This window comes from Monodelphis domestica, chromosome 7 (assembly GCF_027887165.1).
Source record: "Monodelphis domestica isolate mMonDom1 chromosome 7, mMonDom1.pri, whole genome shotgun sequence".
NCBI classification, from domain to species: Eukaryota; Metazoa; Chordata; class Mammalia; order Didelphimorphia; family Didelphidae; genus Monodelphis; species Monodelphis domestica.
The window spans coordinates 174129146-174144272 of record NC_077233.1 but is presented as its reverse complement, the minus strand read 5'-3'; the positions used below and the strand labels follow the sequence as shown (position 1 = coordinate 174144272).

Sequence of the window (15127 nt, the reverse complement as noted above, 5' to 3'; positions counted from 1 at the left end):
CTCTAGCAGCATGTATTTTAAAGATAATTAGAAACAGTTTAAGAAAAAGTAAAACTATTTATACAGGAAGAATGAAGCAAGAACCATAAAAAGTTACCAAGTAATCAGTTAATAGTATTTTTTAGTGAGGTTAGGCTTTTGGAAAATTCATACAAGGAACTGAATACTATGAAAATAATTTATACTGCATAAAACAAATTGGACCTCGGCCTTTAAAAGAAGAGGGAACTTTCCAATATGTAGCTCCTGTTTTACGTTTTCCCTGGCCTTTTTGTGCCTCCAGGTTTTGAAGTATCTTATCCAAATCCCACTCTTCGAGTTTCTGAAAAATAAAACCACTTAGTAAGCTGAAATTTATGTGCAAGTTTTACATTATTACAAAGATGAGCAACTTATCAGCAATAATCCAGGACAATTCTGAGAGACCTATGAGAAAGAACAACATCCACATTCAGAGGAAGAATTGTGGGAATAGAAACACAGAAGGAAAACAACTCCTTGATCACATGATTTGATGGGGATATGATTGGGGATGTAAACTCTAAACGATCACCCTAGTACAAATATCAATAATGTAGAAATAGTTCTTGATCAATGACACATGTAAAACCCAGTGGAATTTTGTGTTGGCTGTGGAGGGAGGTGGGGGTAGGGGAGGGAAAGAACAAGAATCGTGTAACCATGGAAAATTATTCTTAATTAATTAATTAAATAAAAATTTCCAAAACTTAAAAAAAATAAAAGTAAATAAATAAAACATTTTTAATGGGGAAAAAATGATGTGCAGCTTATAAATCCAGTGTCCTCACCAGTAAATGTAGGACCTCTTAAAGTTATCATTAAAGGGTGAAATTAAATGGCCCTGCTCTGCCCTACCCAAGGCCAAGTTTCAACACAATCTTCCTTAATCTTTTAGCTACAAAACCAACAGAAGGATAACTCTGCTTCAAAAGGAGATGTGTTCTCTTGGTAGATTTCATATTTTGACTCATGGATTATAGGGATCAGAGATTTATAGCTGAAAAAGGCCTGAGAGGTCATTTATCCCAATTCTTTTATTTTAGAGATGAGGAAACTGAGACCCAAAAAATTTATGTGACTTATTCAAGTTCAGACAGATAAGTAATAAGTAGCAGAGTAGAGTCAGACAGATAATAAGTAGCAGGGTCAAGATTTGAGCATTAAATGTTCTATACAAACTAGATGGAAACTACTGTATAATTTGTTCAAAAGTAGCTTGTTTACATTTTTTTTTTTAATGTTTGGGGAAATCTGGTTTGAGCTCTTTAAAAAGTTTGATGGTATGAGGTTATAAAATACCACTGTGTAGAAGTGATTTAATTTTGTTTACAAAATCTTCCTTTCTGTCTTAGTAACAAGGCCAAGACAGATAGGCAAGGTCTAAGCAGAGTAAAAGGAGTTTCTCAGGGTCACATAGCTAGGAAGTGTCTGAGACCATATTTGAACCAAGGTCCTTCCAAAGCCTAGCCTGGTGCTCTGTGCCACCTAGCTGCCCTGAAGTGATTTACTTTTAATGGAATATTAAATAGCAGGAACCACAATTGGTCAAATAATCAGGTTGCTAAGACAGTGTTTCTTGCTAAATCAATTAGATGGTCCCACATGCAACTTGAAAGATTAAGGGAAAAATCAAGACTGAAAAGCTGCATATATATATATAGTCTGCTAAGACACCCCAAACCCACAGAATGGCTTGAACCAAGGCTAAGCAGTCCACTCTGGCACCACTGTCTTCTTTGTGTGGCTATTTAGGGGTTCAGAGTTACCTGAGGTTAGAAACTATATCTTACACTTCTTTGTAGCCCATCTAGTACTTGACCTTGCATAGAGTATATGCCATAGATTCTGGAAATATTCTTGTTTCTATGATTTGTTCTCTAACTGATTTGGAGAATCATATTATTTAATTTCCAATTAATTTTTTATTTGGCTTTCCATGTACCTTTACTGATCATTATTTTTATGGTGTTATGACCTGAAAAGGTTGCATTTATTATTTCTGCTTTTCTGCATTTGTTTGCCATGTTTTTATGACCTTGTACATAGGAAATATTCATTTAAAGGATATAGTCCTTAAAGGACCTTGGAGGGTGTCTAAGCGAACCATTCCCATGCCTACCCTCATAACACATATTTTACAGACAAGGATCCTTAAGTCCTAGGTCACAAGGCTATTTAACAGAAAGAACTGAACCTTGATCACTTGACTCCAAAGCCCACACAATTCTCCCCAGGACATATAATTTTCCTTCTTTTCTTTTAGTAAGTAATAAGAGACAACGGTAGGTGGGTATATGTGGCCTACTTTGCCAAAGGCATTGATATTTTGCTTTAAAATGACAGCTTTAAGCGTGGAGAAAAATGCTTATTAAGTTGGCCTAATTTAAGGAATGTGTTCCTCTTTAAACATGGAAAGTCACTAATTTAATCAGGCCAATCTTTGATTTTAGAAGTAGAAAACTGGATTTTCTTAAGAGTTAATATAATAATATCATCAGTAACATTGAGCTCTATTCATACAGAGAACATAATTCAGGAAGGCAGTTGGGACTACCTCAAGATACTGTAGTGTCAAGCCTTCATGTTTGGCTGGCATCTTTTCTTCTATACCAACTGACTCTGAGGATTCATGGATTTCAGGCTTTATGAATTGTCGACGATTTAAATTTTCAAGTGGAGACATCTTAATTTCCTTATGAAGTATATTCTTCTCTATCATCTTTCTTCTCTCTTTTCTGATAACTTTTATGCTCGTGGAATCTGACTCTTCAGAGGGAGAAAAATTACAAATTCTTAAATTGTCAGTTAGTAGACCTGTTGGACAAGTTAAAGTTGGGAACTCTTCCACTTGTGATCCCCTGATAAGAGCCTGAACCCTAGATCTAAAGAAATCCCAGGTGTCTCCTTTCTGCCACTTGGTACTTTCTTTAGGAACCTTGAGATGAGAACCTGATGAAATTTCTTCAGTGTCTTCAAACGCTGGGCGAACCACCAAAAACTCACTAGCATCCTTCCCTTCAAAAATAGCTGAATCCTTTATCCTTTCATTCCAGTTCTTTTCAGTGTTGGTCACAGATTCCAGAAACTACCAAAAAAAAAAAAGGTACATGCTATAAGTACACTAAAAAAAAAAAGATTATGAAGTTAGCTTCTTTTTATTCTAATATTTTTTGTCCTGTTCAGGTCCTCTAGGTTATGGAATAACTGTTGGCAACTCACGTTGGCATTTTAGGCTTTTTAGTCTAAGAATGCAAAGTGATACATTAAAAATAAAACATGTAGGGGATAGTTGGGTGGCTCAGTGGATTGAGAGCCAGTCATAGAGAGGTCCTGGGTTTAAATCTGACCTCTGATACTTCCTAGCTGTGTGACCCTGGGTAAATCACTTAATCCCCATTACCTAACCCTTAACCACTCTTCTGCCTTAGAACCAATACATAAGGTAGAAGGTTAAGGTTAAAAAAAATTTTTTTAGAATACAAGCCATGTACAGGCTTCTTTTCTTCTGAAGTCATTTTTCATACAAGATATTAAAAATAGCTTTATTAAAGCTACACTAGCAATCAGCATTAACATTCTAATTTTGATTTGAGATCCTTGGAAAGTCTATAGGCTTTGTATAGTTAAAATAAAAAAGATGAACAAATTAAAATTAGAACAGGGGGTTGGGGGTTTTCTAAATTGCTGATCTGGAGGCTGCCTCTGTCTGAATGGAATTGTCAGTCCTTTTGTAAAATGTCAGTACTGAGATAGAAAATGTACACTAACATTATTTCTAGAAACAGAATGTACTAAGATCTAAGATGCCTCTGCCACAAATTACAAAATTTCTAGAAATGTTGCCCCAGGGACAGTTTAATGATACTCTATTACAAATGCTCCAATTTGGAAAACATACTTGACTATGAAAATAAGACAGGTTACTGTATTGTATCTTCTCTTTGAAAACTGTGGAATTTAAACAATGAAGACTATTGTTTTAGCCAAGGTCTGACTAGAAACAATTGATTCTATGGTAATAGGCATTATATTGTTGCTAAGAGGCAGAAAATAAATGTAGGTTACCAGGGCTATAAATATAGACCTAGGAATACTTTATAAGATGCCCATGATGGAATAAAAAAACAGAACCTTGGCCAAGAGAAGAATTTTTCTTCCATTTGATAAAGCTGTTAATGCAATAGAATCTATAGTCATGATTTATTAATACTGAACTTACAAATAAGTAACATTTAGTAGAAATAAGGGAATACATATTTTTAAAAAGCCTATCCCCTGTCTTAGAAACAATAGTATTGGTTCTAAAGCAGAAGAGTGGTAAGGGCTAGACAAAAGGGGTCAAGTAACTTGCCTAGGGTAACACAGCTAATAAGATTTGAAACTGAGACTTCCCATCTCGAGGCCTGAATCTCAATCCATGGAGCCACCTAGCTGCTCCCCAAATAAGGGAATATTGAAGTGAACTGGGCTGTTTTTACCTAAACTTGTTGACTTAAGGAATAGAGATTCTTATGTTTGGACATTAATGTAAATGGGGTACATGTAAAGGAGCATGTCATATCAATAGGCTACTTCTAGACATTTCCATATCTTCAGGAAATTTCTATTCCAACAATGGAATGTTGTAATATTATTGGCCAATGGGACCTAGAATCATATGAGCTCACATCATAGCTGAAGAAGACCCTGAAGGTCGTTTAGTCCAACTCCTTCATTTTAAGGATGAGGTAGATGATTATGGAGGTCTTCTGATTCCCATTCCAAGTTTTTTTCCTACTGTATCCTGACTTTCTATGTATGTTAAGATGTTATAATGAATTTCTATCGGATTCTTCTGAGGAATGATGATAGTAATTATTATTACTGATAATACCAGCAAAATAATTAAGGCAGATTTATTGACTCAACTCATTTGGCATAGAAATGTCACAGATCAAGTGATTTTTAGAAGAGACCAGCTGGGTCTTTATTGCTGTTTAAACTTATACTAGAAGGTTGTGTCTACATGACAAGCGCAACATTTTAGAAGTGAAAGCAAGTTACCTAAAATGTTTTTACTAAAAATAAGAGATCTAACCATATCAAGACAGTCAAACATAGATGACTAAAGGTTTTTTTGTTTCTGTTGTCAACATGGAATCTAGAAATCCTAAACTTGTGGCCTAGTGGGATCTGGTGAAGCCCAGGTTTCAGGACTAGCTTGTATGTTGGAGACCCCAAAGTTTGTTCTTGTTCCCCCTTCCGGTGGGAATCCACTCTGAAGGGAATCTCAGGTTAGCAGTTTCTGACAGAGTGGCAGACCCCAGGTGAATGACAATCCTAGTTGGGTGGGACTAAGCATATGCCTTTAAAGACCCTCTTTGTTTTAGGTAGTCTCCCCTATTGTATCAGAGACCCTTTCCCAAGAAGATCCACACCAGAGCAGGAACCATCCTCTAGTATCCATTGGAAGCAGCCCCTTCTCTTACACCTTAGCCTCTAGCTATGATTCCTTTCCCAAGCTTGATTGTATCCTGTCAGTGTAGTTTGAACACTCCCATTTCCTTTGTAGCTATAGCAATGTCAATCATCTTTCCCTGTCCCAGGATTTCCCTCAAATGGTATATATAGGTTCCCCAAATTCTTTTGTTCCTTGGAACTGTCAATCTCTCAAGTTTGGCATTCCCAGGGGTCAGTGTCCTGAGCGGTCAGAGTTCAATCCTCAGACTCTGCAGTCATGTGGCATGCAGCTCTGTCTTGAGGCCTACTATTGTATTGAACCCCTTTCCCTTGATTAAAGAGTGATTTTGACTATTTAATAGTTCTGTGTTTTTTCCCAGTCAACACTGTATTTTAAAAATCTGGTTTATGTTGTTGGCTAGTGGTAAAAACTAACTAATAGGTTGTGTAAACAGGAGGTATGATGCTCTAATCCAGTAACATTCTACCCCCTGGCAGGGTACTACTGATTACACTATCTAGCATGAAGATGACTCTATGCAAGAGTTCTCTTGTTCTTCAAATAATTTTGTGGCTGACCCAGGTAAATGCATAGCCCCAAAAAGTTTCTGATCAAAACAACGAATTCCATAGAGACAATAATTTGTCTTGGGATAGGGTGTGAGAAACTGATCTAAACCTTGTTTCTCCCATATGGTTTTCTAATTTTCCCAGCAATTTTTGTCAGATTGTGGGTTCTTGTCCCAAAAGCTAGGATCTTTGGATTTATCCAACACTAGCTTGCTGAAGTCATTTACCCCAAAGCCATTCTACCCTTCCATTGATCCTCCCTTCTATCACAGAGAACATAATTAGAATAGCTAGGAATAGCTTGAGCTGGGTATAACCTTTTGTCATCTTTTGTCAACTTGGAAAAACAGAGAATTACTAAAATGGTCAGCAAAACCAATTCTTTAATCAGGAAAGAAATAGGTTCATAATAATCAGCCACTACACAGAGCCAGGTGCCAAAATACTACACAGAGTCAGGACCCTTGGGCTCTGGGGACAGAATCTCTGGGAACATCAACATGCCAAGATGATTCTCCAAAGAATAATAGAACTTTTTGAAGAACTTATATGCCATTTGGGGAACTAAGGACAGGGAAGTAAGATTGATCTTTACTATGGCTACAGAGAAACTAGAACTTCAGGAGAGGACTTTTGATGCCAAGGGAGAAACTACTTAAGAGAAAAGAGTACTAAACATTTGATTAGATCTACCAGTCCCACCTAAACTAGGACCATTAAGTACTTTAAGATCTATTGTTCAGTCTGAAATGGGTGAATCTGGGACTTCTCTCAGGGTGAGTTCTCAGAGGACTGGGGTAAACCCTGGGCTCTCAAAAAATCCAATTGACATCTTCATGTATTGTATTCTAATTTCTTTATACTTCACTCCATTACTCTTTCATGATTCTGATTGAGAGCAATAAAATGGCTGCTGTTAAAGTATACTTGATATAAAGTAATTTTATATAATCATACAAATAAGGATTGGCCAACAGGCCTTATACCTATATGAAATTGAACTACAGGAAAATAAGAATATAATTTCTTAACCACCATATTTATTTGCTTTCTTTTTGTATATTTTATTCATTGACTATAGATTGATATTGCATATTAGGAAAGGGCATACTTTTTAATCATGTATTAGTTTGTCTACTCAAATTCTGGAAACCCCAAGTTTGCCCAGTTCCCTTGGGAACTTGTCTTTAAGGAAAGTCCACAACTAGGACTTTGTCTTAGATTGAACTAGGGATCTCCAAGCATCCATAAAGTGTCCTGAATAGGAGTAATAAAAATGCTCAAATATTCAATCACCCTTTTTGTCCTAGAAGTTTCCCCCATTGTATCAGGGATCCTTTCCCAAGAAGACCAACACCTGGCAGGAACCATCATTTTTGTACACATTGTAAGTTAAGCCACTCCCTGATATCCCAGCCTCTGGCTACAGCCTCTTTTCTAAGCCTGCTTGTAAACTGTCAGTGTAAACTTGCTGTACTTAATTCTCCAAAAGGTATATAAGTACCCAAGTTCTATTGCTCTTTGGAGAATCATTTAGAGCAGTGATTCTCTCAGAGACACTGTCTCCAGGGTTTATACTCTGTGATATTTAGTGCTGGGCTCTGTGTGGCAGCTGAATATTAAGGACCTGCCTCTTTCCTGATTAAAGATTTGCTTTTTTCTGACTACTCAAATGATTCTGTTGACAAGTTGACAAATGATTCTGCATGTAATTTTATTGATAATTTAATTCATCATTATATTCTTATGGTGGTATTACAAAATGAATATTGATTCTGTTAGAAATTGAAATATGATTCACAATATTGATATTATTCTAATGCTTAAGATAACACAGGAATGGAAGAATCTAAGTACATCATGCATGGTGCTTTGGGGGAACCCAGATTGCAATCTTTCTAAAAGTGATTGAAGACCTCTTATCATAACTACTTTGGTAGCTGATTTTTTTAAGGTTGATATATTTGGAGGCACCACCGAGATTCAAAGTTTCCTGTCCTATTGACTATTGATAAGCCCTGAATACTTGGCCAACAGGAGCCTGTTGCATTCCAGCTGTGATTCAAAGCACATCAGCCTGGAATCAATGCTAAATATTGGTTCCAAGGCAGGAGAATGGAGTCAAGTGACTTCTCCAGGGTCAAACAGCTGGGATGTGTCTGAGGCCAAATATGAAACCAAGATAACCCCCCCTCCCTCCCCCATCTCCAGGCCTGGTGCTCTATCCACTGAACCACCTAGCTATCCATCATAGATTCTTTTTAGTAAAGAAGTTGTTCTGAGAACCTGCCTATTGCCAGAAGGGCTAGATCACTGAAGGCTAGGTCCAACCCCTAAGATACAATGAACTGATTGAATGGATTGTGGGAAATGGGTTGCCCCTTTCCTTTTTTCACTGACCAACCACCTACTCTTGGTAGAACCTACTTGCTCCCGCTCAGGCCCTTTTGTCAGTGTACTTATTCCCAAAGTCCCCTAACCTTTGAGATAGGCCTCTCCCTGCTGACCTTGGCTCCACCCTTGAACTAGTGCCCCAGGCCCTTCAGCCACACATTTGATCCTATACCACCTCCTTGTGGTCAATGATGGAATCACCTTGATGGGGGGGGCAACGAAGACATCATTTTCTGCGAATCTCCAAACTAACTCTTTTTAAAAAAACTCTTACCTTCTGTCATAATGGATATTAAGTACTGAATCCAAGGCACAGAGGGCTAGATAACTGAGGTTAAATAGCTTGTCTAGGGTCACCCAGCTGCTTGAAAGTGTCTGAGTTCACATTTGAACCCAGAACCCCATATCTGTAGGTCTGGCTCTCTATCCACAGATCAGATTGACTCTTAAAACAAAGAGCTCAAAAGACCAATGACAATTAAATTAACTATGAGGTCAAGCAAACCTAAAGAAATGGAGCTCTACTCTCAACCTTCCCAAATCTTTGTGAAGCCTAGTAACTTTGTTGTTGCCTCTTTTCCCTTCCAAAAAACTATTTAATCCTCTTTCTCCATGTCTTATTGGAGAGCCCATTTATCATGGTGCATGGTGCTATGGGAGAACTCAGATTATAATCTTTCTGACCACAATTAAAAGCCCTTTATTATTTAAAAAGAAAAAAAGAGATAATACTGAAATGATGAGAATCATTTTGAGAACTGGTAGCAATTTTCACAGGTTAACTAAGTTTTCCAGGTTAAGCAATGCTGGATTTTAGACACAAGAGAAAGAGTAGTTAGGTCTTAGAGAATCAAGGTCATAAAGCGCAAGAGTAAAATGGGAAAAGCAGAATATAAAGAGAACCTGGATATCTGGGTCATCTGCTAGTTCTTCAGTTAAGTCCGGAATCAAATTTTCTTCATCTCGCTGGAAGATGAATAATTCCCCATCTTCACTATCTGACTGTCAATAAACAATGGACACTTAGGACAGACACAAGAACAAGAGGTTAACAGGGTAATAACATATTAAGGAGGACCACTGACATTCCCAGAGGCTGCTGGTCTTTAAGATCTCCCTTTCCAGTCCACACTTAGCAACTCAATCCAGTGTTCTAGGTCAAGAGGCCCAGTGTATATTAAAAAGTAATGAGGATGACCAAGGTCAGAATTAGTAATATTGACATGGGCACTGTACCCCAGAAACAAAGACAAACTATTATGGACAGAGAAATGCACCTCCAGGCTACACCTGGATCCTATCAGGCTACATCTCAAGATATTTGTTTGTTAAAGAATCTTTATGCCTCCAGGCAGACCCCAGTCAGATGACCACCTCACCCCACCAAATGCCAGAGTGACTAGCACTCTAGGTCATGTCCACACCATGACACACAGAACTGATGTCGTCTGGGGGAAAGCTTTTCCATCCATGCTGTCCTCATGGAGAACAGCCTCTCCATCCATGCTGTCCTCATGGGGAACAGCCTTTCCATTCATGCTGTCCTCCCAGGAACTGCTCCCCATCTTGCTGTCCACCTTGCTATCCTCCTGGCCACTCTCAACATTACCTCTTAAATTAATACATTTCTCTTTTTGTTTTTAAGCTAAGTTTTGGAGTCTTGCATGCTTTCAAAAGGTATCCTTCCCTTTGAAACCCCAGGGGTCCACATCTGCACCCCATAACAATACCACATGCAAACATTTTGTATTTTTTTTAAAAACTCAATTGCTTCCTGGAGAAATGGAAACAGAGCCATCTGGTGGTCATCACGTGTCTGTGGCTGTATCTTCTATATCACCAAAGTAAAAAATCAAACCATTGGTTTATTCATTAATGCAAATATATATATAGCAATTGTCTATTGTGTGCAGAACCTTGAGCTATGCAAGGGAACATATCTTAGGTGAACACCGGATCTGGAGTCAGTGTAAAATATTCCTGATAGCGAATAGTGACTATACTACCAATTTTCTGAACCCTGCAGTTTCCAAAATGAAAACTATCAGTGATATCATGACAGGTTAGCAAGAAGCAAATTATTTCAGTGATAAAATAATGGTTGAATCAGTCAAATATAGGTCATTTGGAAATTCAAGTCAACAAATATGTGTTCCTTTTTTTTTTAAACCTTACCTTCTGTCATAGAATCAATACTAAGTATTAGTTCCAAAGGGCAGAAAGGGCTAGGCAATTTGGGTTGAGTGACTTGCCCAGAGTCACACAGCAAAGAAGTATCTGAGGCCAAATTTGAACTCATGATCTCCCATCTAGAGATCTCCTGTCTAGAGACACTGAGCCACCTAGCTGCCCCTAACAACTATGTGTTCCTATGCTGAGGACTATCCATATTTTGGACTTTTGGAATCATAAAGCTTGCTCAATATCTATTGCTGCTCACAATTTAATACCTGCCACAAGCTCTATAGGAAGTTCCCAATTTACAAACAGGTTATCTGGAAATTATCACATATTTTCCCGTAGAAACAATTCTGTAGCAACACACCCAAGGTATGGCTAGCTTTTCATATGTATGGGTATAAGTTAAGTCCCTGTACTTAAAGATCTTACCTTCTAAAAAGGCAGGCAACAGATATATAAAAATTGAAACCTGTTTCCTGACTCCAACTCCAGCCCTCTTTCCACTCTGCCTCATTGCTGCCCCATAAAGTATTATAGGTCAAATATAATTACAGTGATATCATTATGGTATCGTTTTCCTGTAATGAGCAACTTGTTAGAAGGGATTGTCTTAGTTTATAAAAACTGTAAGGGAAATGGCTTATCTTAAAACATTTTCAATCTGTGTTCAAAAGCTGCTGTTGAAGCACAATGTCTCTGTGTCAGACACTAATTCAAGTAATACTTAAATTAATATATAAGAGCATACAAAAGATAGTTTTTGTTTGGTTGATTTCTAGGAGAACAAAAATAGTTTTAGGTATTCAATTGCACCTTAGTTGTCTTAGGAGAGTTGGTTAGCAACCAAAGAAGTATGGTAAACAAACACAGAATGTTGGATTAGAGTTCCTCAATCCCAACACCTTTAATTTATAGATAGTTAAATTGAGGCCCAAGGAAAAACTCCTATCTTTGCAAATAGCCTACACATGAAAATAATTAAGTACTTTCTTTACAAAGACTATGGAGTTGAATAAGACAATGCCCATCTTGTTATTCTTTGACTTAGAGAATTTGCTGTAATTTGATCAGCAAAGCACTATGGATCATTTACTGGGACAGAAAACAGTGCTCCCATTTAGAATGCTTCTTTGTATAGAGTTCACTTCAGAGGAACTGTGCCAATAAGTGCTACCAAAGGCCACCTCAATTTCAGTTCAACAGCTTGACTTATAACATAAATTCTCAATAGGATGAGTGAAAGCATTGAAAAGTCATTTGCGAAGGAAAGTTAGGTGACTCCGTAGATTGAGAACCAGGACTAAAGCTGGGAGATGCTGGGTTCAAATCTGACCTTGGCACTTCCTAGTTGTATGACCCTGGGTAAGTTACTTAACCCCTACTGCCTAGCCCTTACCTCTCATCTGTCTTGGAACCAATCCGCAGTATTGATACTAAGACAGAAGGTTTAAAAAAATGTCACTTGGGAATACCAAGTAAAAGAAAGGCGAAGATAAAAGAAAACTGATTTAAGAGAAGACTTAAGAACAATAAAATTATTTACATTAAGTTGAAAACATGACTGTCAATTAATTTATAATTTGTGAAAATTTATAAAAATTAAAAAGGTTAAAGAGCAGAACTTAGATATAGAAATATGGAGATATCACAAGTCAAATTTCTGTTTATCATAGGAAAAAAGTTCTCTGTCCAATAGAAACCACATAAAGCAACTTTTACTTACTGAGGAAGAATCTGACTCAAAAGATGGGAGTTGTTCTTTCACTGAAGCCAAGATAGATCCCCACATTGATGTATGGAATAGGCAAGGAAACTGGTTGTAGCCAATAAGATCTTGTTCATTTTTTGATGTCATAGGAAACAACTATCATGCAGATATCCTATCCACATGAAATCACTTGAGGAAAACTAAAAAAAATAGAGCAAGGCATGAAGTTTGGATGATTCACTAATACAATTTAGAGGCCCTTAGAAATGTCATCTAATCCTTTCATCTTTGAGGTGAGGAAACCAAATTACACACAGATAAAGTTACTTATATAAAATAGAAATGTGAATGGAATACTATTGTGCTAGAAAAAACTAACAAATAACACAATCACAAAAAAAATCTATAAAGAGTTTTTGGAAGCGATGGAGAGTGAAGTGAGCAGAAGTAGGAGAATGTTGTACATAGTAACAACAATAATGTATTATGATCAACTGTGCATAATTTACCTATTATCAACAAGACAAGGCTTTTGGACAACTCCAAGGGACTTATAACAAAAAGGGATATCCACTGTCATAGAAGAAACTGATGGAATCTGAATGCAGATTGATGCATATCATTCTTCAGTTTATTTTCTCCATTAAATTTTCTCTAGTGTAAGCAATCAATATATGTCTTCTTTTACAACATGATGAACAATGAAATATCTACTATATGGTAACATTTAAAGTCTATTATCATATTACCTGCTGTCTTGGAGAGCAGGGAGGGGTAAGAGATAAAGAGAGAACATGGATTGAAAAATGTCAGAAAATGATTATTAAAAATTGCATTGACATGTAATCTGGAAAAAAATAAAAAATTAATTTATAAAAGTATACTGGGGGGGGGAGAGAAAAGAAAGAAAATAGGGTGGTGGTATTTGGCTCAAACCTGTGATTTCATCAGTATGAAGAATCCCCAGGTCCCAATGTTGTTTAGCAGTTGCAAGAGTTTCCTTAGGGTAGTGATAAGTTAGATGACTTGCCCCAACACTGTTAGTCACTTTGACACAGTGAGGCAGGGTCTGAACCTAAGTCTCTAGCTGACTTTAAACGTGGCCCTCTGTTTACCACATACCATTTCAATATCTTGGTCACAGAATGTTATTAGCACGGCTGTGTCTAGAACCCCAGTTTCTTTTTTTTTTTTAATTTGGTCAATTTCAAACATTATTCCTTGGTTACGAAAATCATATTCTATTCCTCCCTCCCCTCTCCCCACCCCTCCCATAGCTGACAGGCAATTCCACTGGGTATTACATGTGTCCTTGATCAGAACCCATTTCCATGTTGTTGGTGTTTGCACTAGGATGATCATTTAGTCTATATCCCCAATCATATCCTTTTTACCCATGTAATAAAGCAGTTGTTTTTCTTCTGTGTTTCTACTCCCACAGTTCTTCCTCTGAATGTGGATAGTGTTCTTTCTCATAGATCCCTCTAAGTTGTTCCAGAACACTGCATTGCCACTAATGGAAAAGTCCATTACATTCGATTGTACCACAGTTTATCAGTCTCTGTGTACAATGTTCTCCTGGTTCTTCTCCTCTCACTCTGCATCAATTCCTAGAGGTCTTTTCAGTTCACATGGAATTCCTCCACTTTATTATTCCTTTGAGCACAATAGTATTCCATCACCAACATATACCACAATTTGTTCAGCCATTCCTCAAATGAAGGGCATTCTTTCATTTTCCAATATTTTGCCACTACAAAGAGCGCAGCTATGAATATTCTTGTACATGTATTTTTCCTTATTACCTCTTTGGGGTATAAACCCAGCAGTGCTATGGCTGGATCAAAGGGCAGACAGTCTTTTAGTGCCATTTGGGCATAGTAGAACCCCAATTTCAATATCAGAGATCTTTCCACTGTCTTCCCAAAAAAGATCTAGGACAGACTTAATTCAACATTTATTAAACACTTACTTTGTGGATGGATTCTTTCCCCCCTTTAAAAAAATTTTTTGTTTATTGATTATGTTAAAATTCCCAGGTATCTCTCCTTTTCCTTGACCTCCCCAAACCAAATATATATATGTATAAATTAATTATGTGTTTCATATTTCTATTTATCAGTTCTTTCTCTGGAGGTGAGTTCACAAGTTATTCTTCAAATATTAATTCTGTACTGTATATAATGTTTTACTCATTTCACGCTTCATAATTTCCTATAGGTCTTTCCATGTTTTTAAAAAAATTAACCTTATCATTTCTTCTTCTGGCATACATGTAAATAGATTCTAAGACACAGGTAGTATAGTATATAGGAAGCTGGCCAGGAAGGCATGTAGATCTGGGCTCAAGTCCTGTCTCTGACACATACTAGCTAATTGACCCCAGGCAAATACTTTCATTTCTCAGTGCTCTAGAACAGAGGTATCAAATCTGGGCCTGTAAGCACCTCCAAGGCTCTCATATTTCCCAGACACTTAGTAACTAGGTGACTCAGGGGCCAGTCACTTAACCCAGTTTGTTGCAGTTTTCTTCATCTATAAAATGAACTGGAGAAGGAAATGGCAAATTACTCTAGTATCTTTGCCAAGAAAACCCCAAAAGGGGTCACAAAAATTCAAACTTGACTGAAAAGGACTAAACAACAAAATACTATGTAGACATAGTAAAGAACTGGAGCTCTTCTTTATTTAGTAATAGGCATGATATGAAAATCAATTTGCTTCTCTGAGACTTGGTTGCTTATTTGAAAAACGAGGGAGTTGGACCAGATGATTTCTAAATTCATATGATCTAGCTCTAACATTTTACAAGGC

At 37.2% G+C, this 15127-nt stretch overlaps 1 protein-coding gene across 3 annotated transcripts in view; it reads right to left on the bottom strand.

Annotated features, from left to right (window-relative positions):
- Nucleotides 1-15127, bottom strand: part of DNAAF8 (dynein axonemal assembly factor 8) — a 49877-nt gene that overhangs the window by 33196 nt on the left and 1554 nt on the right. For all 3 annotated transcript variants that reach the window (XM_007498743.3, XM_007498741.3, XM_056806107.1), the window contains 4 exons: nt 12329-12513; nt 9328-9426; nt 2576-3106; nt 205-322 (listed from right to left, as the gene is read on the bottom strand). In XM_007498743.3, coding sequence (XP_007498805.1) covers nt 205-322; nt 2576-3106; nt 9328-9426; nt 12329-12460 — 880 coding nt within the window. In that variant the 5' untranslated portion in view covers nt 12461-12513. The remainder of the gene's footprint in view (nt 1-204; nt 323-2575; nt 3107-9327; nt 9427-12328; nt 12514-15127) is intronic.